This window comes from Pleurodeles waltl, chromosome 9 (assembly GCF_031143425.1).
Source record: "Pleurodeles waltl isolate 20211129_DDA chromosome 9, aPleWal1.hap1.20221129, whole genome shotgun sequence".
Lineage (NCBI taxonomy): Eukaryota > Metazoa > Chordata > Amphibia > Caudata > Salamandridae > Pleurodeles > Pleurodeles waltl.
The window spans coordinates 937,882,448-937,903,521 of record NC_090448.1 but is presented as its reverse complement, the minus strand read 5'-3'; the positions used below and the strand labels follow the sequence as shown (position 1 = coordinate 937,903,521).

General features: G+C 43.7%; 1 protein-coding gene and 1 long non-coding RNA gene across 3 annotated transcripts in view; one reads left to right on the top strand and one right to left on the bottom strand.

Annotated features, from left to right (window-relative positions):
* The window catches only part of EML1 (EMAP like 1), a 752,203-nt gene extending 735,087 nt beyond the window's left edge, over positions 1-17,116 (bottom strand). Inside the window, exon 1 of one of the 2 annotated variants that reach the window (XM_069208309.1) lies at positions 16,936-17,116. In XM_069208309.1, coding sequence (XP_069064410.1) covers positions 16,936-16,966 — 31 coding nt within the window. In that variant the 5' untranslated portion in view covers positions 16,967-17,116. The remainder of the gene's footprint in view (positions 1-16,935) is intronic. The other variant, XM_069208311.1, reaches the window with a different exon arrangement.
* LOC138260130 (uncharacterized) overlaps positions 1-21,074 on the top strand; it is a 234,893-nt gene that overhangs the window by 172,676 nt on the left and 41,143 nt on the right. The window lies entirely within an intron of this gene.

The following is a 21,074-nucleotide window of genomic DNA, read 5'->3' as shown; positions in this document are numbered from 1 at the left end:
AGTTTTTTCACTGTGTTACTGTGTGTGAGCACAAAAACTTTACACACTGCCTCTTTAGTTTAGCCTGACTGCTAGGTGCCAAGCTACCAGAGGGAGAGCACAGGTAAACTTTTAGTGTGCACCTTATTTGCCCTGATGCACAACCCCCATGGACATGACTCCTGTCTTAGTAAAGACAGGAGTCATGCCACCCAGCCCAATGGCCATGCCTAGGGGACCTATGTCCCCTGGACATGGCCATTGGGCACAGTGCCATGTAGGGCCCCCCATGGCACATTGAAAAGAAATTAAAAATACTTACCTGGACTTACCTGGGATGGATCCCCCCATCCTTAGGTGTCCTCCAGGTGTGGGTGTGGGTGGGTGGGGTTGTCCCTGGGCGCAGGAAAGGGCACCTGTGGGCTGTTTCCATTGTCTCTGACCATGGAAATTAGCTCACAGGTCCCCTAACGCCTGCCCTGACCCAGGCGTTCAATGATGGTGCTAAGCAGGCTTAGGGCCATTATTTAAGGCCCTCCTCCTTCCGTGTGTAATTTTTGCACAGGAGGATAAATAAGGTGCTAGGGCCTTTGAGTAATTTTTTGCCCGGGAACACCTATCTTGCATCTCATGGACGCAAGGTAGGTTTTCACATTAAAAGAATTACGCTAATTCGACGCAAACAGAGTATAAATACATAGCTGGATTATTTACATTTTTTTAAATAAATAATTTAATTCATTTTTATCTACCAGGGCTTATTTACATCTTTAATACTTACATTTAATCACATTTGTGTATAAAGTATAGATTTGTAGAATTTGCTAAGAGCTGTGTATGTGAGTGTTTTCCCAGTGCTTGCCTGATTACAGACTGGTTATCTAGACTGCGGATGGAGACGTGAAACATTTATAGAATTATAATTTTGCTAGTGTTGAAATGGACTTTGAAACTTACATTGCTCTTCCTATGTAATAATTAACACAGGATGACGTATTTTCAGACTAACCAAGAAAGAGAGAGAGAGAGAGAGACCTCCCACCCCACTACTGTTGTTGCATCTACAGAGCTAAGTATGTGTTAACTGTTAAGGTTATATGTTGAGTTGTGAAGTGATCTGCTGCTTCAGATAAAGACTGCCATTAAGACCTTAAAATCACATACCCATACTAGTGGTGGATGGGCTGCACATCTGTGGTGTTAAAAAAACAAGAAAGCAATTGTGTATTTGTCTTTTCCAAGATCTGCCCTTGAGAGAAAACAGGAATGAGCACAGAAGGTAGACCTTTCTAGCTATGAATCCACTCCATTATTTTAGTTTTGTTAAACATAGTAGATGAAATTAAAATTGCCTCTAGGTATCAAATTACTTACCCTCTGGTGCAGATGTCAATGCAGAAGCCGTGGGTGTGGGGGAAACACTGAGGAGGTGGCCGCATGCACCCGCTCCATCCTGTGAGTCACACTAGTATGTGGCTTGTAATGCGTTTTGCAGCATTCTCCCAACTCAGCATGGTAGTCTGACTGTGGATGTCCCACACATTGATCTTCGACCCTAACAGTGGCATTGGTGGCATCTGGAAACCACATCCCAAGCATAGGGCAATTGAAGAGTAGATAAGAAATCAAAGCTATGTGTTCTTGTGTGATGAAGAAACCGTAGAGTTCCAGGTTCTGACATTTATCTAGCCGTAAAAGTGCCCTGAGCAGAGCCATGTGCAGAAAGGAGGCATTCATTAGCAGTCCTCAGTGAGGAAGGGTGAATCAAGGTGAGTGAGGATGTTTGTGCCAGTGCACCTACACCTGTTCCATCTAGTTGTGCATTGAGATGGTTCAGTGTGCACATGTGCTTCCAAATACAGCATATTTAGTTCCAAAGACTTATATTTAACTTCTAAATGATCTGCCTTGTACTGTTGGATTTATTTGTGAAGACCATTCGGGGTGCCGATCATTATAGGAAGAAAGAGGGCAGTTCGTGTGCATTCAGCAGATCAGCCCTCTTTTACAGCCGTAATACCTGTGCTGACTCAGTTTTGTATGAAGATTTTGAAGCAGACCACGGATGGTACAAAAGAGAAGGATCAATTCAAGGAAATGTGTTGAAATATTCATCGACAAGTGTGCCTGTGAAAGTGGGGGGGCCAACTAATGTGTACCCAGCGACAGCAGCACCCCTTCGGAGTAAAGCAAGTTCTAGTCTTAAACCTAATAATTACCACCTCTTGAGGCCACAACTCTGTTAACTTTTGCAACTGAGACAACTGTCAAAATAATGAGTCACAAGTATTTTTGACTTGCCCCCTTTCTGTCAGTCATGTGTCCAGAACAATGGTACACGCTCAGGGAAAAGAAACAATGGCAGAAGCATGTAAAACAGGTAAAATAGTATGGCACACTCATGCTTCCCATCCACGTTAGGCATTTAAAGTAGGTTTGGTGAAAGATTGCTGTCCTGCAGGAGGCCCTCTTTGGGCACACGCAAGATTTTTACTTCACTCTACGGGAAGGGCAACCAAAGAAGGCAAGCTTTGCTGGATAAAAGCAGGAGAGAGGTGGAGGAAAGGAACGCATTTAAGTGGTGGTCTGATATCCCTACAATACTCTGTCCTGCTCCCAGGTATACATATGATGCTTCCAACAGATCCAGCATTATATAGCCCTAGTGATCAGCCCTATCACCAAAAGATGAAAGTGTTACCAGTAAGGACACAGCCCCCTGCCCTCCCGCTACAGTGACCAGATGGCCAGTACAACCCCCTCTTGCTCAATCATAAGAATGTCTGACTCCTATCCAAGGGTGCCATATATTCAGATGTTTGAAGAGTGTCCCAACCCTATGTATCATGAGTTATTGCACATTATTAGAATGCAAACAATAAATCTACGCTCTGGAGGAGAAACTGTGCACTTTGTCATACTTGAGTATACCACTGTTGTGTTCATCAACACTTGAATGCATTTCAAAAGTTAGGGTACCCAGGCTAATTTTGAGCAGACATACTCATATATATCTTCAGTAATCTAAACTGGCACAAACAGGTTAGTTTACTAGAGTTTCCCTACACAGGTGATAATCAATTCTGCCCCCGAAAATATTGAGCTTTGCAATTAACCTAGCTCTTCAGTACCACAGTGAAATTGAAACACTGTCAGCTCCATCCAGCTGAATGCCAAGGCCTCGGAGATTTACCCCCAAAGAAAAGGGGCGCATGCTCACTGGCTAGTAAGAAGAAAACATTCAATGCCAAAAATAAAATGATGATGGCGGACTGAGTAAAGGCTAAAACGGAATATCATCATGTCCCTGGTACTTAAAACCATGAACGCTGGGAGACTTTGAGAAACAAAACAGTACGTGTTACATGAGAATGCAGGGCCAGGCATAATCTAAACAAGCATTTACAATGCATCGGGTCTCGCGTTTGCTCATGTTAGAGTTGATCGCGTTGTAAACTCCTAATCCGACTTTTCACCTATCGGGCAAAAGTGCATTTATGCACATAACCCGAAAAAGTGAAATCAAGTACGTAAAGCGCTCGACTTCTGCCAAGTGAGATCGGGCTCGTAAATTAGAGAAAAAAAAGTCCACGAGCACGATGGAAATCAGCGAGCCTTGCATGTTTTCTGTACTTGGTCACTGCGCTGGAGGAGGGCTTGCCACCGGAAAAGGCATGACGTATGCGTGCCTTCGACTAATGAAAGCAAGCCGATTTTATCAGGGAAGCCCACCAACCAATAAAAAACACTGATGTGAAGTTGACAGTGCTCCAAGCCCTTTTATAAATACAAAAGAGTCTCCCTGCGAAACGCATGCGCGAGCGCATGCAACGCATGCTCGACCCTAAAAAAACGACCTAGGAAAATGGAAGAGACTTCATATGCTTGAATTGCTTGCAGAGACAGATTCTTTTCTGACTGGCTGTCTGAATTTGTCTAGCATTCCAGAGCTCTGCACAAGACGTCCTCAATTCTGAAGTTAATTTTTGGTGCATTTGGTGCCACAATAGCACAGGCAAATTATTTAATGCAATTCACTCAAATTACCAGAAATCTATGGCTTTGTAAATTGTACACTACTCAATTGCCTCTTCATTATTTTTTTAATATGACTAAACTAAAATGTCTTTCTTCTGTTATGAAAAAAATATTTTCGTTTTGTGTAGCCGCCTTTCTTACTTTTCTTTTCCTCGACCCTTCTTTGATTATTTTTTTTTAATCATTTCATATTTTTATATCGGTAAAAATTCACCAAATGAGTCACAAGATTCACCCAAGTTTTGTTGAAGCATGGCCGTTTAATAAAAATATAACCATAAAAGATGTCAGTGCAGATTGTAATCCTTAAACAGCCAGGTTTAAAATCTTTCATGAAACAGCAGCTGGCACTTGGTTATGTTAAATCTGGAGACAATGAATTCCACATTTGGGAGCTGAGAATATAAAATAAATAAATGATCGGCCACAGTTGCGAATGCGTGGAACACATGGGACTGTCACCAAACTCAGATTCTGCGAACAAGTGGAAAATTAGTTCATAAGGTGTACATTTTGAGTGAAGAAATGTTAATCCATTCACAAGGAAGGCATAATGATCCATAAATAATGTTTTATTTTTTGAATTATAGCTCATTTTAAAGGCATACTCGGAGTCTGTATCATATTTATACCACATGCCTTTGGCTGAATAATTTGGTAATCACATTTTCAATAGATCGGCAAAAAACCTAATGTAGAATCCATTAACATATTACAGTCTTGGCAAGACCAAAGAGATCATTATTTAAGTCAGTTTGATCGTGGAAAATTCGCTTGACAGTTTTAGGTGAAATAACCCACTATTCACCATTTGGACTGTCTGTGGGCCAGTGCTTAATCCAGTAATGTTCTCATGTTTCTAAACAGTTGGGCTACATCTGGCAAGTTTCCCGTTGTCAAGTCCACATAGACTAAATATTGGGTGGTGGTGGATTGCCAAATAAATTAAAATATGTTGTACCATCCATTTGTTCAGTGCAAGTAGAAATATTTGGCTGGTTGAGCAGCAAGTAGAATTTGTAGCCCAAGAATAATTTGGCTTTTCTCTGTATAATTCTAGGACAAATATTCAAATGACTACACGAGATATACTGATAGATAGGGGTTATTCTAATAGAATGCGGGAGAGAGCAAGAGCCATTCAGCGTTCAGTAAATAGTGGTAGAATGTTGAAAGCAACACGGGGCAGATTTTGGGTGGAAATCCTGCAGTAGTCATGCTGCTGGGCGGAGGTGCATGGGCAGTTCCACCACCAGCCCCACCCTGCCAACAGGACTCCACCAGCCGTATTACGACCTATAATACGGCCTGGCGAAGTCCTGATGGCGGGCGCTGCCAGCAGTGGAAGCGCCCGTTCCCTGCGGATGACCTTCTCGCCGGACAAGGCAGGGTTGGGGGTGTTGTGTGTGTGTGAGTGGGTGTTGTCTGCGTATGTGCATATATGTGTGTATGTGTGTGTGTATGGGTGTTTGTATGGGGGGGTGCATGGGTGTGTGTATGCGTGTGTGAATGTATGTGTGTATGCATGGTTGAATGCGTGTATGAATGTTCAAGTGAGTGTGTGTATGAATGCTCAAGTGAGTGCGTGTATGAATGTTGAAGTGAGTGCATATAAGGATGCTAGTGAGTGTATGCATGTATGGATGATTGTGAGTGAATGCGTGTATGTCAATGTTGGTGTATGAGTGTATGTGAGGTGCGTGTGGGTGTCTGTGTGCATATGCGTGTATGCAGGAGTGTGGGCGCTGTACTAGAATGGTGGTGGGGGTGCTGTACTAGAAGGGGTTGGGTGTGGGCAGAGGGGGTGCTGTACTAGAAGGGGGTGGGGGCAGGGGTGCTGTTCTGGTAGGGGGCAGGGGGTCTTGGTATGGAGGGGGCAGGGGATATTATGCTTGCTCAGGGGGTGGGGGAGTCATCAGCCGGTGACAGGGATGAAATTCCCTGTCACAGGTAGCCTTTCCGCCAGGGTTTTCATGGCAGTGCTTCGCCAAGGAAACTCTGGTGGAAAGCCAGCTAATAATACCACCGGTGGTCTTCATTGGACCGCCGGATCGGAGATGCTCATCTCTGGCCCGGCGGGTCCAACCATCCTGGCAGTCTGAGTGGGGTTGTGGCAGGATGGCAAAGGCCAACCTGCCACACTCAGAATGTGGCGGTCTTCACCGCCAGCCCGTCGGCGGTGAAACTGCTACCATGGCCCTGGTGGTCAGAAAACCGCCAAGGTCATAATGTGGGCCATAGTGTAGCTAAGTGTCTCAAAGATCTATAGAGAAAAAAAAATAGTGGGCTACTCTGGTGAGCGTCGCCATAACGTAGATCTTGAAGGAAATTAAATGCAAAGCAACATATAGAAATATGTGAGAAGGCTGAGGGGAAAATTGAAGCTTAGAAATGTTAAAGCAGCAGTAACAGCAACATTTACTGAGCATATGGAACATAACATTACAGCCTGAAACTGCAACACAACCAATAAGAGAAAGTTGATAAAAGTACATCACTATGAATTACGTGCTGATAAGCTGTCATTTGTATAACAAGAGTGTATTGGAAAAGGTACAAGATCAGAACCATGAAGTTGCAAATTAATAAAACTGTAGCAACCACAAGCACACTTTTCATACGTTCACATGATGTTACTCATTGATTCATCACATCACCTACTCTCCTTCTGGTTCCCATAGATTTGGTACCCTAGCATACTATGGGCAGTGGTAGGAGATTGTAGCAGCTAATTCTGCTGCAACGGAATATGTTTGTACCGTTCATGCATGGGCACATTTTATCTGGTCATAAGAGCAGTAGCTCTCCGTGCACTGTACAGTAACATTACAGATGAAGAACATACCTAGGCACTTGTGCACATGTGAGATTATGAGGAAAAGGAAATCAATGAAAAGCAAATAAGAGAAAGAGATGAAAATGAAACAGACTGAGAAAAACAGACAGTGAGGAAGAGGAACTGTATGATGTCAAGGGAGAGAAATTGATAACAAATCAGAATAATATTCAGAGACAATAGGTCGGCCTTTTACTTGTGCGTGGAAACTGAATTTGGACAAATCTTATTTCCATGTGTTACCACATTAAAGCCTGACCTACTGACTTTGCCATTGCTTGCTGTGCTTCAAGTAGCTTAATTTTTTCCCTTATTAATGTCTATGTGTGTGTGTGTGTGTGTGTGTGTGTGTGTAAACTAAAATGTATGCACGTGTTTATAACTTACAGAATTCCTGACTACAACATTGTAAAACACCCAGTACAGTGAAAAACATATGACTTTCTATTTACAATGCACATTTGAGATCAAATATGCAATTTGGGTTGATGCAGTGAACGTTTGAATAGTAAACTTGCCCCTCAGGTATTGTAGTGATAGTAGGAGATGGCTACAGCAAATATCCCAATGTATGGAGTGACAAACAACAGCTTTTGTAGGCTGAGCTAAAGCCCACTCTATGTATATTTTAAAGAATTTGTGACAGTATGTTTTGCAGACACCTGTACTGTCAAGCTAAGCCTAACAAGCATTGGCAAAGCCAATAGGTCTTGCCTAAGCGAGAGCTGTAAAGTAGACTTGAGTAGCGTAGAGTGGTGTGGTGTGGAGTGTCATGGAGTGGCCTAGAGTGAAGTGGTATAGAGTGTTGTGGAGTGTTGTGGAGGGAGTAAAGTGGCATAGAGTGGAAGGGAGTGGAGCAGGGTGTTGTAGAGTTCAGTGGTGTAGCGTGGAGGAGAGTGTCAGAGTGGAGTAGGGGTTCGTAAGGTGGAGAGGCATAGAGAGTTGTGGAGTGGTCTAGAGAAGAGTAAAGTGGCATAGAGGGTGTTACATTTAGTGGAGTAGAGTGTTGTAGAGTAGAGTGGCATAGAGCAGAGTGGATTGTTATAGAGTGGAGTGGCATAGAGTGGAGTAGTGTAGTAGAGTGGAATGGCATTGAGTGGAACAGAGTGGAGTAGAGTGTTGTAGAGAGGAGTGGCATAGAGTGGAGTAGAGTGAAGTGGCACAGAGTATCATAGAGTGGAGCGGAATGGCATAGATTGGAGTAATGTAGTCACCAAGAGTGGCATGGAGAAATAGAGTACAGTGGAGTAATACAACATAGAATAGAGTGGAGAAAAGTGGAATGGAGTGGTGTAAAATGAGTTGCGTAGAGTGTCGTAGAGTGGAGTAGTGTGGTAGAGTGGCATAGAGTGGCATGGTATGGAGTATAGTTTAATGGAGTCCAGCATCATATAGTTGAGTGTTGTAGAGTGGCCTAGAGTGAAGTGGCATAAAGGACAGTGTAGCAGAGTAGATTGGCATAAAGTTTTTGGTTTTGAGTAAAGTGGTGTAGACTACATTGACGTAGAGTGCAGTGACGTAGAGCAGAGTGGCATAGTGCAGAGTGGTGCACAGTAGAGTGTAGCAGCACAGTGTAGATTGCAATGGCATAGAGTGCAATGGCATAGAATGGAGTGGTCCAGGGTGGAGTAGAGAAGTGTGCAGTGGCGTAGAGTAGATTGTTTTAGAGTAGAGTGAAGTAGTGTAGGGTAAAGTGGAGTGGTGCACAGTTGAGTGCAGAGGTGTAGAGTGGAGTGGCATAGAGTGCAGTGATGTAGAATGATGTGGAGTGCAGTGGTGTAGAGTGCAGAGTAGATTAGATTGGTGTGGAGTGGAGTGGCTTAGAGTGCATTGGCGTAGAGTTGGGTGGTGCAAAGTAGAGTGCAAAGGCATAACGCAGAGTTGTAAGCAGTTCAGTGGTGGAGAATGCAGTCTTGCGGAGTGTCTCAAAGTGCAGTGATGTAGAGTACATTGGCGTAGAGTGCATTGGCGTAGACTACAGTGGTGTAGAATAGAGTGTTGCTAAGTAGAGTTCTGTGGAGAGCAGTGGCATATAGTGCAGTGTTGCAGAGTAGAGTATAGCCACCTGGAGTGCAGTAGTACAGAGTAGTTGGTGTAGGGTGCAGTAGCAGACAGTGCATCCGTGATTAGTAAAATGTTATAGAGTACATTGGTAGAGTGCAGTGGTTTAGAGTACAGCGGGATAGAGTACAGTGGCGTAGAGTAGAATGGTGCAGAGTAGAGTGGTGTAAAGTCCCACAGCATAGAGTAGAGTGACATAGAGTGCATTGCATAGAGGAGGTTGTTTCAGAGTAGAGTGGAGTGGTGCAGGGTAGAATGGAGTGGTGTAGGGTAGAGTGGAGTGGCATTGCGTAGTGATATAGAGTGGAGTGGCACAGACTAGAGTGGCGTGTCTTAGACTGGAGTAGTGTAAAGAGCAGTGGCAAAGAGTGAAGTGGTGTACAGTAAAGTAGAGTGCATTGACATAGTCTAGAGTGGTGCACAATGGATTAAATTGATGTAGAATGCAGTGGCGTAAAGTGACATAAAGTAGAGTGGTTCAGTGGCATAGAATGCAGTGGCACAGAGTTCAGTTGTGCGGAGTAGCATGGCACAGATTTCAGTTGCGGAGAGTGCAGTGTTGCAGAGTAGATAGTTGTAAAGTGCATTGGGGAAGAATAGAGTGGCATAGAGTGCCTTGGTGTAGAGTGCAGTGGCACTGAGAAGAGTGGTGCACAGTAAAGAGACATAGAGAGCATATGGAGTAGAGTACAGTGATGCCGAGTAGAATAGAGTGGTGTAGAGTTTAGGGACGTAGAGTGCAGGGACATAGATTGCAGTGGCATAGAGTATAGTGGCGTAGAGTAGAGTATTGCAGAGTAGAGTATAGTGGTGTTCTGTGCAGTGGCGTCAACTGTAATGGTTTGAGTAAAATGGTGTAGAGTGCATTGGTGTTGAATGCAGTGATGTAGAGTGCAGTTGCATAGAGTGGAGTGGTGTAGAGTGGAATAGTGCAGAGTGGAATAGAGTGGCATAGAGTGCAGTGGCATACAGTAGATTGTTTCAGAGTAGAGTGAAACTGTGTATAGTGCAGTGGCATATAGTAGAGTGCAGTGTCATAGAGTGCAGTGGTGCAGAGTAGATTAGAGTAGCTTACAGTAGACTGGCATAGAGTGCAGAGGCACAGAGTGGAGCAATGCAGGGTAGAGTGGTGTAGAGTGTAGTGGCATTCAGTGCATTGGTGAATGGTGCAGTAGAGTGACATAGGGCCTCATTCCAAGTTTGGCTGGCGGCGGTAGCCACCAGCCAAACGGGAACCGCCACTTGGCCGCTCCGCGGAGGCCATTCTGGCTTTCCCGCTGGGCCGGTGGGGGACCGCCAAAAGACGCCCGCCGGGCCAGTGGGAAAGGCCCTGCAACAATGAAGCCGGCTCCGAATGGAGCCGGCGGAGTTGCAGGGGTGTGACGGGTGCAGTTGCACCTGTCGCGATTTTCACTGTCTGCAATGCAGACAGTGAAAATCTTTATGGGGCCCTGTTAGGGGGCCCCTGCACTGCCCATGCCTGTGGCATGGGCAGTGCAGGGGCCCCCAGGGGCCCCACGACACCCGTTCCCGCCATCCTGTTCCTGGCGGTAAAAACCGCAAGAAACAGGATGGCGGGAAGGGGGTCGGAATCTCCAGCGCCACCATGGAGATTCAGCCCATCCAGGGGAAATCCGGCGGGAAACCGCCGGATTCCCTTTTCTGACCGCGGCTTTAACGCCGTGGTCAGAATGGGCTGGGAAGCACCGCCAGCCTGTTGGCGGTGCTTCCGTGGTCGTCGACGCCAGGGTCAGAATGACCCCCATAGTGTGCACTGGTGCAGAGTAGAGTGGCATGGCATAGAGTGGAGAAGTGCATCGTTGAGTGTTGCAGAGAAGAGTGCAGTGGCATAGAGTGGAGTGATGCAGAGTAGAGTGGCATTGAGTGTAATGGGTAAGAGTGCATTGGCATAGAGTAGAGTGATGCAGAGTAGAGTGCAGTGGCGTAGAGCACAGTGGGATAGAGTAGAGTGGCACTGAGTTCAGTGGCAGAGAGTGCAGTGCTTCAGACTAGACTGTCATAGGCTGCAGTGGTGTATAGTAGAGTGGTGCAGAGAGCAGTGGCATAGAGTAAAGTGGTACAGAGTAGAACAGAGTAGCACAGAATGCAGTGACACAGAGTACAATGGTGCAGTGTGCAGTGGCATAGAGTGCAGTGGTGCAGGGTAGACTGGTGTGGAGTGCAGTGTGTTAGAGTGCATTTTTTATGAGTGAAGTGATGTAGAGTGATTTGGCTAGATTAGAGTGCAGTAGAGTAGAATGATACATATTGAGTACAGTGGCACAAAGTGGAGTGGTGCAGCATAGATTGGAGTGGTGCAGCGTAGATTGCAGTGGGGAAGAGTAGAGCGAAGTGGTGCAGAGTAAATTGTTTCAGAGTAGAATTAGGTGGCATAGAGTGGAGTGAGCAGAATGCAGCATGATAGAATAGAGTGGTGAAAGGTAGAGTGCAGTAGCATAGAGTGCAGTGGTGATGAGTAAACTAAAGTGGCGTAGAATGCACGGCATAGACTGCACTGGAGGAGAGAAGAGTGGTACAGATTAAGGTGCATTAGCATAGAATGCAGTGGCATAGAGTGTTGGGTTGCAGAGTAAAGTGGCACAGAGTGGAGTGGCATGGAGTGGTGTAGAGTGCAGTGCGAAGATTGCAGTGGTGCATAGCAGAGTATAATGGGGTAGGGTGCATTGGCATAGAGTAGAGTGATGCAGGGCAAAGTAGAGAGGCGTACAGTGAAGTGGTGGAGAGTAGAGTGATGCAGAGTACAGTGCAGTGACACATTGTGGAGTGTGCAGAGTACATTGCAGTGGGGTGGAGTGGTGCAAAGTAGAGTGGAGTGGGGTAAAGTGGACTATGCATTGTGTGGTAGTGCACTGCCATTACAGACAACACATCTTCAATTGGAATGGCCATTACATTTGCACAGACATATAGTTTTACTGATAAAAATATACAGAGCACAAACTATAACGTGTGGAAATGTAATCACCTAGCGTGTTGATTTGTTTTGATGCTTTTAAAATATTTGTTTCCATCACACTTCAGAATTATAGGAATTACCCCCAGTAGCCAGCACGATTGTCACATAAATCCTCTTAATTCAAAGACAGAGTATGAAAAGTAAACCAAGATCCCTTGGAAGACAGAGTCTGACATTTGACCTCTGTTGTTGAATGCACAGCAAATGTGACAAGATAAGAACAATATTTAAAGGCCTATTTACAGAAAGGGAGCACTCAGAAGGACACCATCAACAAGGTTTGGGCAACAGGAAGAGACAAACTCAAGCTCAACAGCCTAAAACAAATAAAGCCTGCAAACAGGAAGCAAAACAATGTGAGTTGCAAACCAAATAGCCAATGGTAATCAATGGATGGAATGCATTCCCCGGAAAGCTTTCCAAATGTCCCCAAGATGTTGTTAGCATCCAGGCCTAAGAATGAAGGGGGAAAATATATACAACAAGAATTTAGGCAAATAACAGAAACGGTGAAGGAGATACAAATGCGATAAAATGCAGACATGGTAAAAAGGAATAAAACTGAAATAAAGATCAAACAGGAACAATTCGTAAAGAAACCGGTACCTTAATTCTGCCCTTCCTTGAATACAATTTTCTCTCTATCAGTCTTTATGAATATAGTTATTTCTCTATTTGTGTATCTACCTTTATATTTCACTGCGTTTATCTGTTTATATTTCCCAATATTATTTTCCACTTTTGTTTCCACATGCTATGTTAGCGTTTCTCCATCTCTGCTAGCATAATTCACACTTATTCACCTGAGTAAATCAGTATGTTCCTCTTCTTCTCTTTCTTCTTTCTATCTGTTTTTTCCCTTTCCATCATTCATGTTGCTATGCACCATTTTAGGTGTGACCTATAGACAGCTTTATTGCGCCGGTCTGTCTAATATTTTTTAAAACAAATCATACTAAAATATGCACAAATTATAGTTTACTTCAGTGCCATGACTGGTAGGCCCATCTTTGTTTTGATTTCTGCATTAATTTCATGTTTTCTTTTTCATTGATTTTGGTGATTGCTTAATTTTGTACTGTTGTTTTCAAACATATGCCCCGCCAAGTTCAAATAATTTGTCATTTTTAATTTCTTTTACCCTTGCAGTCTTGTGAAGGGCAGAAATATTTGTTTACATCATGTGTAAGCCAAGACCTGTTGATTGTTAATAGATAGATGGATGGATGGATAGATAGATAGATAGATAGATAGATAGATAGATAGATAGATAGATAGATAGATAGATAGATAGATAAATAAATAGAAACCCCCACCTGAGATGATGTGTACCAACAACAAAAGGACTTTTGTTAATAAAACACTGTGCAGGGTAAACGTTTGTTCCCAAAAACAGCGAATGTAATAGTATAGTAACTAAGGCATATAAGCCAAACACTGGGGAAAAAATCAGGTCTGGGTTAGCGTTGTCTCTCTACAACTATCATTAATACTAGTGCAGGAAAATTGACATTATGTTCAAGGCTGTTTGTCTCAGGTGTTTTTGTATTGTATTGTAGTACATGGTGTGGTAGCCAAACAGTGAATGGCTGTGCTGGTTACGGGTGGCAAGTGGAGAAAAAAGTACACAAATCAAGTGTAGGCGGAAGCAATCAAAATGAACAGAGGTGATATTATTTTGTTGGCAACATCTGCATTAGCACAGGCACCAAACCTGTATCTGATGTATCACAAAGAAAACACATGAAAATAAAAACGCTAATAGGTTTGCATTCCAAATTATTGTGCTTTTCAAAACTATTAACATTCTATGAGATAAAGTTGGAAGCATGATATTTTATTTTATTTTTTATGCTGACGTTGTGTAACTCTTGATATAATTTGGTGTGCATTGCTTCATGATTAAAATAAAATATTTGAATCGTTAAAGTAAATGTCTTATGAAGTGTTAGGAAGGAAAGGGTGGTTATTTAAAATGGTATTATTATATAGCAAACTGCAGATATATGGGTCGAAGAGGAGTTTTATACTGTTCTATTTAATATGTGAGAAGTATTAGTCAAAAGGTGTAAGTAGTGATAGGTATCGTAATCGAAATGCAGAAATAGTAGCAGGATATAGACAAAAAGAGAGTGTTTGTGCCATATTTTAAGAAAGTTTATGTATCCATGCATCTTTACTTAATAACTTTAAAAAAATGAAACTCACAATATCATTTTATCAAGGCCGAAATGAAAAACCAATAAGAGCACAAAGGTAGATAATAACACTTTGGCCCTCATTTTGTACTTGGTGGTGCAGACCGCACTGCAGGCAGTGGCGGTAATTACTGCCGACGGCATAGCGGTTCAGACCCCCATATAATGAAAACAGTAGTGAACTGGCTGCTACTACCCACCGCCAGGCCAGATTCGACCGCCGGGCCGACGGCAGGCAATTTTGACCCAGCTTTGGAGGCCAGACCGGTGGTGGGATAATGTTCCCATTTTCACCAGGGATTTCCTGGCAGGGTAATCCCTGGCGGAAATCATATGGGTGACATGAATTCTCATTCCTGTCACCTGCATGTGGCATGCCAGCCCCCCCCTTTCCACAACCCCCACCCCCCCAAGCCCCTAGACCCACCCCCAACGCCCTACCCCCAGAGACCTGAAAATCGACCCCCATCCCTCCTCCTTCCAATCTCCCTGTTAGCCCTCCACAACCCCCACCCTCTCCATCCCCCACCCACCCCACCACCATTCAGGTACCCCAACCCCGAGCCACCACATACACATGCACCCATATACCAACATACACGCATGCATTCATACACGTAGTCAAACATCCCCCTTCACAAACACACACGCACACCCCCATGCATGCACTCACTCACTCAACACACACCCCCACAACCACCTCCTCCCTTCCCTCTCGGGCAGCACTTACCTGTTCCATGGCCCTGCTCCGGGAGGGAACGGGCTCTTAAAATGCTACTCTGCCAGCATCGCTGCATCTCCATACAACGCCACGCCTATGACTGCATCATTATAGGTGTGGCTCTGTGTGGACTGATGCGGCGTTAAGGGTGGAGCAGCATCCACCCATCCTACCGACCGCCAGCATGGCGCCTCGCGGCCCTCACCGCCATCAATGGCGGTGAGGCTCCAGACGTCATTATCCGGTGGGATGCCTGACGCCACCACTGGCGGTCTTCTGTTGATCGTCAGCATGGTTGGTGGCGGGCTATCCCACCAGGTACAAAATGAGGGCCAATGTCTTTATGACAGGATAAGTCATCCAGCGTCCACTCCCTAAACAAAATGCCCATAATCAGCAATTAATATTTTGTTATAACAAATGAGACAGTATAACCATCCATGAAAAGTCAGGGAATGATGGACATCCCATCGAAGAAATTACAGTCCATGAAAAATAAATGAACGCCAATGGCTGAAAGGTTCTGACTCTAGCTTTGCTCTCTCTACTATGTCTCTTTGCATTTTTTTGAAGAATTGATTACATGTGAGCTTCCAGTCAGGAAAATCTGTCTGTTGCCAGACCAAAGGAGTTTGTCTCACATTATGCTGAAGCAGACAGTACACAAAAATGAGAACTTGGAATGTACTAAAGATATTGATCCGTTTCTTAAAACCGATAGAAGTGAGCCTTGCTTTTTGCTGGTCTAACAGCATTCAAAAGAATTCTGTGACTTTGACAGTTTTTTCTGTGCTTTAAATCAGGAACATCTAACGTTGGTTGGTGAGGGCAGGATAAATGGAATATTTTTAGGATCTCGAAATCAGATGTATTTGCATACAATAAAATCGAAACAATTACATAGCAAATGGTTATAACGAAAAACAGGCACGGGTCCCATCTTTAGTTGACCAACGCTAGAAAGCCGCCTTTTCAAGCCGGTCATGTATTTCTGATACGACTATGAAAAAGATGTATTTTAGCAGCATTCTTGTTTTTAACAGGATTCTAGGACAAATTGTACACATAATGTATCACGCGAGAGGAGCGTTGATACACGGACTCAACAGTTGAACTGTGAACTGGTCCTTTTTGCACTGGTCTGTCTTTACAAACTTTGTAGAAAAATTACAGTGCGCCAGTTCTCAGCTATATAATCTACCTCCATACTGTGATACTGCAGATATGATGTATTTAAATGCAACCTGGACACAAATATATATGTACATATGTATAAACACAATTTTTCAAGCAACTTAATGTGCGTTACTGTAGCCATGACCACTTCACTTTAATATATACACACACACGCACACACACACATATATATATATAAATATATATATATATATATATATATATTTACACACACAAACACGAAAATATCCACGTAAAATATTTACTCATACAGTATTAATGTTCGTTGGACCACATCTGCAAGAAGGTTTTTGGCTAGCATTTTCACACTTCAAGGGTATTTTACCACGGTGAAACGAATGTGTGTTTTTATTCTGGTGTGACACCACCTTAGGACGTTTTATCAGGATTCGAACACTGTCCATTGATTTTTGAACCACTGAGTGAAAACTTAGCCCACCGGCAGATCCCAGAACTTTCAGATCATGTACAAAAATGTAAAAATAGATATCTGCAGCGTACCACATGAGAACTACCGCTTCGTTTGTACAGCTCCTTGTAAATGTTCTGGAAAAATCAATGCACTTTTGCCTGCCCGCTAAAATCACATTATTTTCACGACCACACTGCACATTTTCAAGACGGCGAATTCTGCATTCCCATTTATAGACTGCCGGGAAAGACGGGCAGATTTCCGCGGAGCATGCTATACTGTGACTGTCAGGTCAGAAAAACTCTCCCAGAGCTATGCAGCAGTTTTACACGAATATGCAATTCTTTAAAAATATATATGATATAGTGTAAGACCTTCCGTGGTCACAGATCTAACTGACCTGGTCTGATATGAATACCCAATCGACCCATCGCTTAAAGTCCAAGTACATTAATTTGCAACATGACACCGCACTGTAGTCCAAGGGACAGTGATAAATATAAATTTGGCACTTACCCACGGCCGGTCCTTCGCAGTCTGACATCATCTGAAAGTAGTTCTCCTGTGCAGTGCTTGATAAACCACAGGAAAAGGCAAGTCGAGCGTCCTACGCAAGGTCCGGCAGCAAGGTATAAATATTTACAGCTGTCCTTCCTGTGTACATCTGCCCAACCCCGGGAGTTTATGGGAACGGTTCGAGGCCTGGCTCCTCCCTCGAGGATGACAGGGGAAGAATGTGCTTCTGTGCCAAAAGGGAGAGCTGCTATTGGCGGGTAATTCTGTTAGCCTCCCTCCCCTAGGAGTCAGTTCAGGCTTCCCAGACGGACTTTAGACTTTATGGGAGAGGATGGAATATTTATTAAGGGGCTGCTGCTTTTAAGACTCAGCTGACAGTAACTATTGATAGACTAGCTTGATAAAGAGTGAACTGTACTGCAAGAAATCCTAAAATGCTCTTATTTACCTAATGAGAGGGCTGAAAGAGAAAGTAGAGTGTGCGCTTGGAAACACCAAGCAACATTTAGCAGAACACACCTTCTCCCCCAAGTTAGCAGTGCAAACCTTTCAGCTGCCAAGTTTCAGCACCTACCAGTGGCCCATTAGCCATATACTCTATTCGAGTGAGCCTTTCACATACGTGACAGGAATCTGGCTCCATGTATGATTCATCAAGCTCTCAGCTGCTATCTGGAATCAGAAGCAAGGCAGTGACACTACCTTCCATCCTTGGCTCTGGCAGAGATTCAGCTGCTCCACGGGAGAAGAGGAGTGAGGCCCATATTAAACCAAAATACCATCTGGGGAGACAGGTCCCTAACTTGCAAGTCCCTGCAAAACTATTGAGGTGTACCCTTGTAATGGATATATATATATATTTTCCATTAAAAAAGTTATCATTAGGTTCAGATTTTATACACACAGAGTCATAGAAATTCAGGTGTTAGAGTTATTTCAAGTAACTATAACTCGTGCCCTAATGTAACTATAACTCACGCCCTTGCCACGCATAGTTTTCTCATCAATAAATTTACTGCAAATGTTTGAGTGATATTATAAGTGATGTCATGAGTGATGTAATAGGTAGGGTAATTAGCAGTGCAATGGCGAGGGTGCAAGTTACAATTACCCTATGGCACGAGTTATTGTTACTTGAAATAACTCTAATTATTACAGCTGAATGTCTATGGTTTTGTGCATGCAAAATCTGAACCTAACTATAATGTTCCTGTAACCTTTTTTTTATTGAATTGCTAATTTAAAAAAAAATTATATTTCCTAACTTTAACGTACCTGTAAACTTTTGTTTTTACAATCAATTTCTAGAGCTTTTCTAATGCTAAGTAAGATTCCTATCACAATTAAGGAGGAGGGAGGGGAGGTTGGACACAGGACCTCGTTCCTTAAATTCCTTATTTACTGCAATATCCTCAGTAGAAAATGCTTTCAGATTTCCACTTAGATTCCACTGAGATAGCATTCAGATGTGTCACACCTTTGACATAAATTAAGAATGTTAGCACTCTAGTTGCTCACTAGAATACTGTAAGTTGCTGATCACTAGGGAGTTAACTTTAACTGTCAGTGTGCTGCTGGTGTTGAAAGTGCATGTTTCAGTCCAGATGTCAGAATGTTTTAATTAAATAGAAGAGAAAGATATTTGAGAACTCACTTAAAACATGTGCTAATTTTTCTTTCTACAGCACTAACCATAATTTGTATGACAAAATTAACCCACTCATTTTATTCGTTTCTAAACTGAATGTTTTACTTTTTACCATTTTGATTCAATTTAGATTGGTTCAGGTGTGCCCCACCTTTGTCATAAGTAAGACTGTTAGCTTTCTAGTTGTTCCTTAGAACACCCTGGGAGGTTGGAAGTACATGTTTTACTGAGAATGTCAGACTTCGTTCTCATAAGGTTGAAAAAGATAGTGTGAATGTACAGAAGATATGCTCTCATTTCATCTTTTGGAGCATTTTCCACAACCTCTATGGGTAAATCATGACTCATGAAATCAAGGGGAAAATCACCTTAGAACACACCACAATTCCTAAAATTAGCATGGTACCATCAACAAATGGTTTAGATTGTAACAAAAATGTATTACCACCCTTTATACATTCTCCTTTTGTGACGCTCAAAACTTGCCATTCACTGAAATGCATTTCAATGGGGCACTATTATGTATATTGGTATCAAGATGGCTGCCATGACTTTCTGTTTGAAGTACTGACAGCCAATCAGATCTCACCATGAGATATGTGCTTAGATTCAACCCAGGCAAGCACATTTCTTTTCCCTTTAATATCTACAGAACAAATTTACACCAAATAACAAAAGGCACGATCTGTGGAACAAAATCAAGCCTTCTGCCAAACTTTGTGTAATTTCGTCCAGAGCTTAGGGTAGTCGTGTTCAAAACTCTTATGAGAATCAACATGGGAAATGCCCTTTTTTGCATTCCCTTTTACTCGACCCCACAGAGTGCTGTAATATCTGAAGTAATTAGCAGTGCATGGGGAGGGCTCGAGATATATTTACTCCCCAATTTTCTTTTAAGGCTGGGCCATGGGGGATGGGATCCCCGGGGAGGGGGCCATGTGGCCCCCCTCAACTCCCAACAAAAAGTTATAAGGCTTGGCCCTGTGGCCCTCCTTCCCCAGGAGATAGCAGGAACCCGGCCCTGGGGGATGGTGTTCCCAAGCGCCATCTATGGCTAAACAAGGGGGGCCCCCTTCCAATATTGCATTTTCCCTGGGGAAGTGGGGGTCCCTTGGGTCCGGGAATGCAATGGACCCCCTGAATTCTTTTATTTATGTGGCAGTCCCTGGGGATGACGAGAGCTGTGCCGGCCCGTCCCCCCGATTCACTCTTTTCTCCCCAGGGCTGCAGGGGATCCGCAGGAGCCCTCCTGTTTATTTTACTCACTTTGGCCTGGGGAGGTGGTGGTCCTGGGGCTGCAGGGGGTCCCCAGGACCACTTCTAATAATTTTTCACACTTTGCCCCGGGGAGGTGGTGGTACCCGGGGGCGGGTGATGTGCGGTCCCCTTCATAATATTGAAGTAAAGCACCAGGGAGGTGGCGGGCCCAGAGCATGAATAAGCCCAGGAGGGGGGCCCCATGCACCCCATTTTGACATGTCCCCGGGACCTGGCCCACTGCGGGCTTTATTAAAACATGCGCAGGAGACTGCGCTTGTTTTTAAAAACAAATGTTTGTAGTCGATTCATTACCCCAACTTGAATTTGCAAGCAAAAGGTTTTTGAAAAGGACTTTTTTGCCATGGGACGGTCCTTCTGGGACCCTAGCACCACAGCTAAGGGGTCAAGGTGTCCCTACCCTGGGCCCTTTTCTTATTACTCAAGCCGAGTCCCAAGATGGCTGCCAACACTTCCTTGTTGAAGTGTTGCCAGCCAATCTGATCTCAGCATGAGATCGGGAAGGTTTGCAGAGCCTTCGCGTCCCTCTATATACAAATTTGGTGTTTGTTTATTATTTCAAAAACTACTTAACAGATGTACACCAAATAACAAAAAGGGCTCTTTCTGGACCAAGAACTACCTTTCTGCCAAATTTGGTGCAATTCCGTCCTGCGCTTCAGGATGTAGTCATGTTCAAAATTCCTATGGGAAAATGCATTGGAAAAATGCATATTGGGACACCACCTTTTTCTCGGCCCCACTTGACGGATCACCCTGAAACTTTCCAGACAGCAGCTAAAGGGAGCATTATATTTTTTGGGGGAAATTCCGTGAAGATTCATCAATTGTAAAGGAGAAATGATTGTAATTCCTGGACTTGGTGAAGGCAAAGCAAGTGTGTTTACTCAGCGATTCCATATCAAAAGCTATCGGAAATCCTTTGTGGTGGTGAACTCACTGTTGATGTATTGGGCGCAATCTGATTGTGACTGTGACAAGTGGGTTCTTTCTTGTCCATTCCTGATGAGAGCAGAGTCCATGGGTCTTCCTTTAAATTGCTAGGAGTATGCAAATGTGCAAATCACCTGGAAGCTCAGCTGCTTGGACCCGCACCCTCCACCTTAGTAGTATGCAAAGGTCTTACCGCCTTTTACCAGGATGATGGACAGCTTATCAAAAGGGCCCCCCAGTGCATTTGACACTGATTGGTGGCGCGTTCTTGATGCAGAGG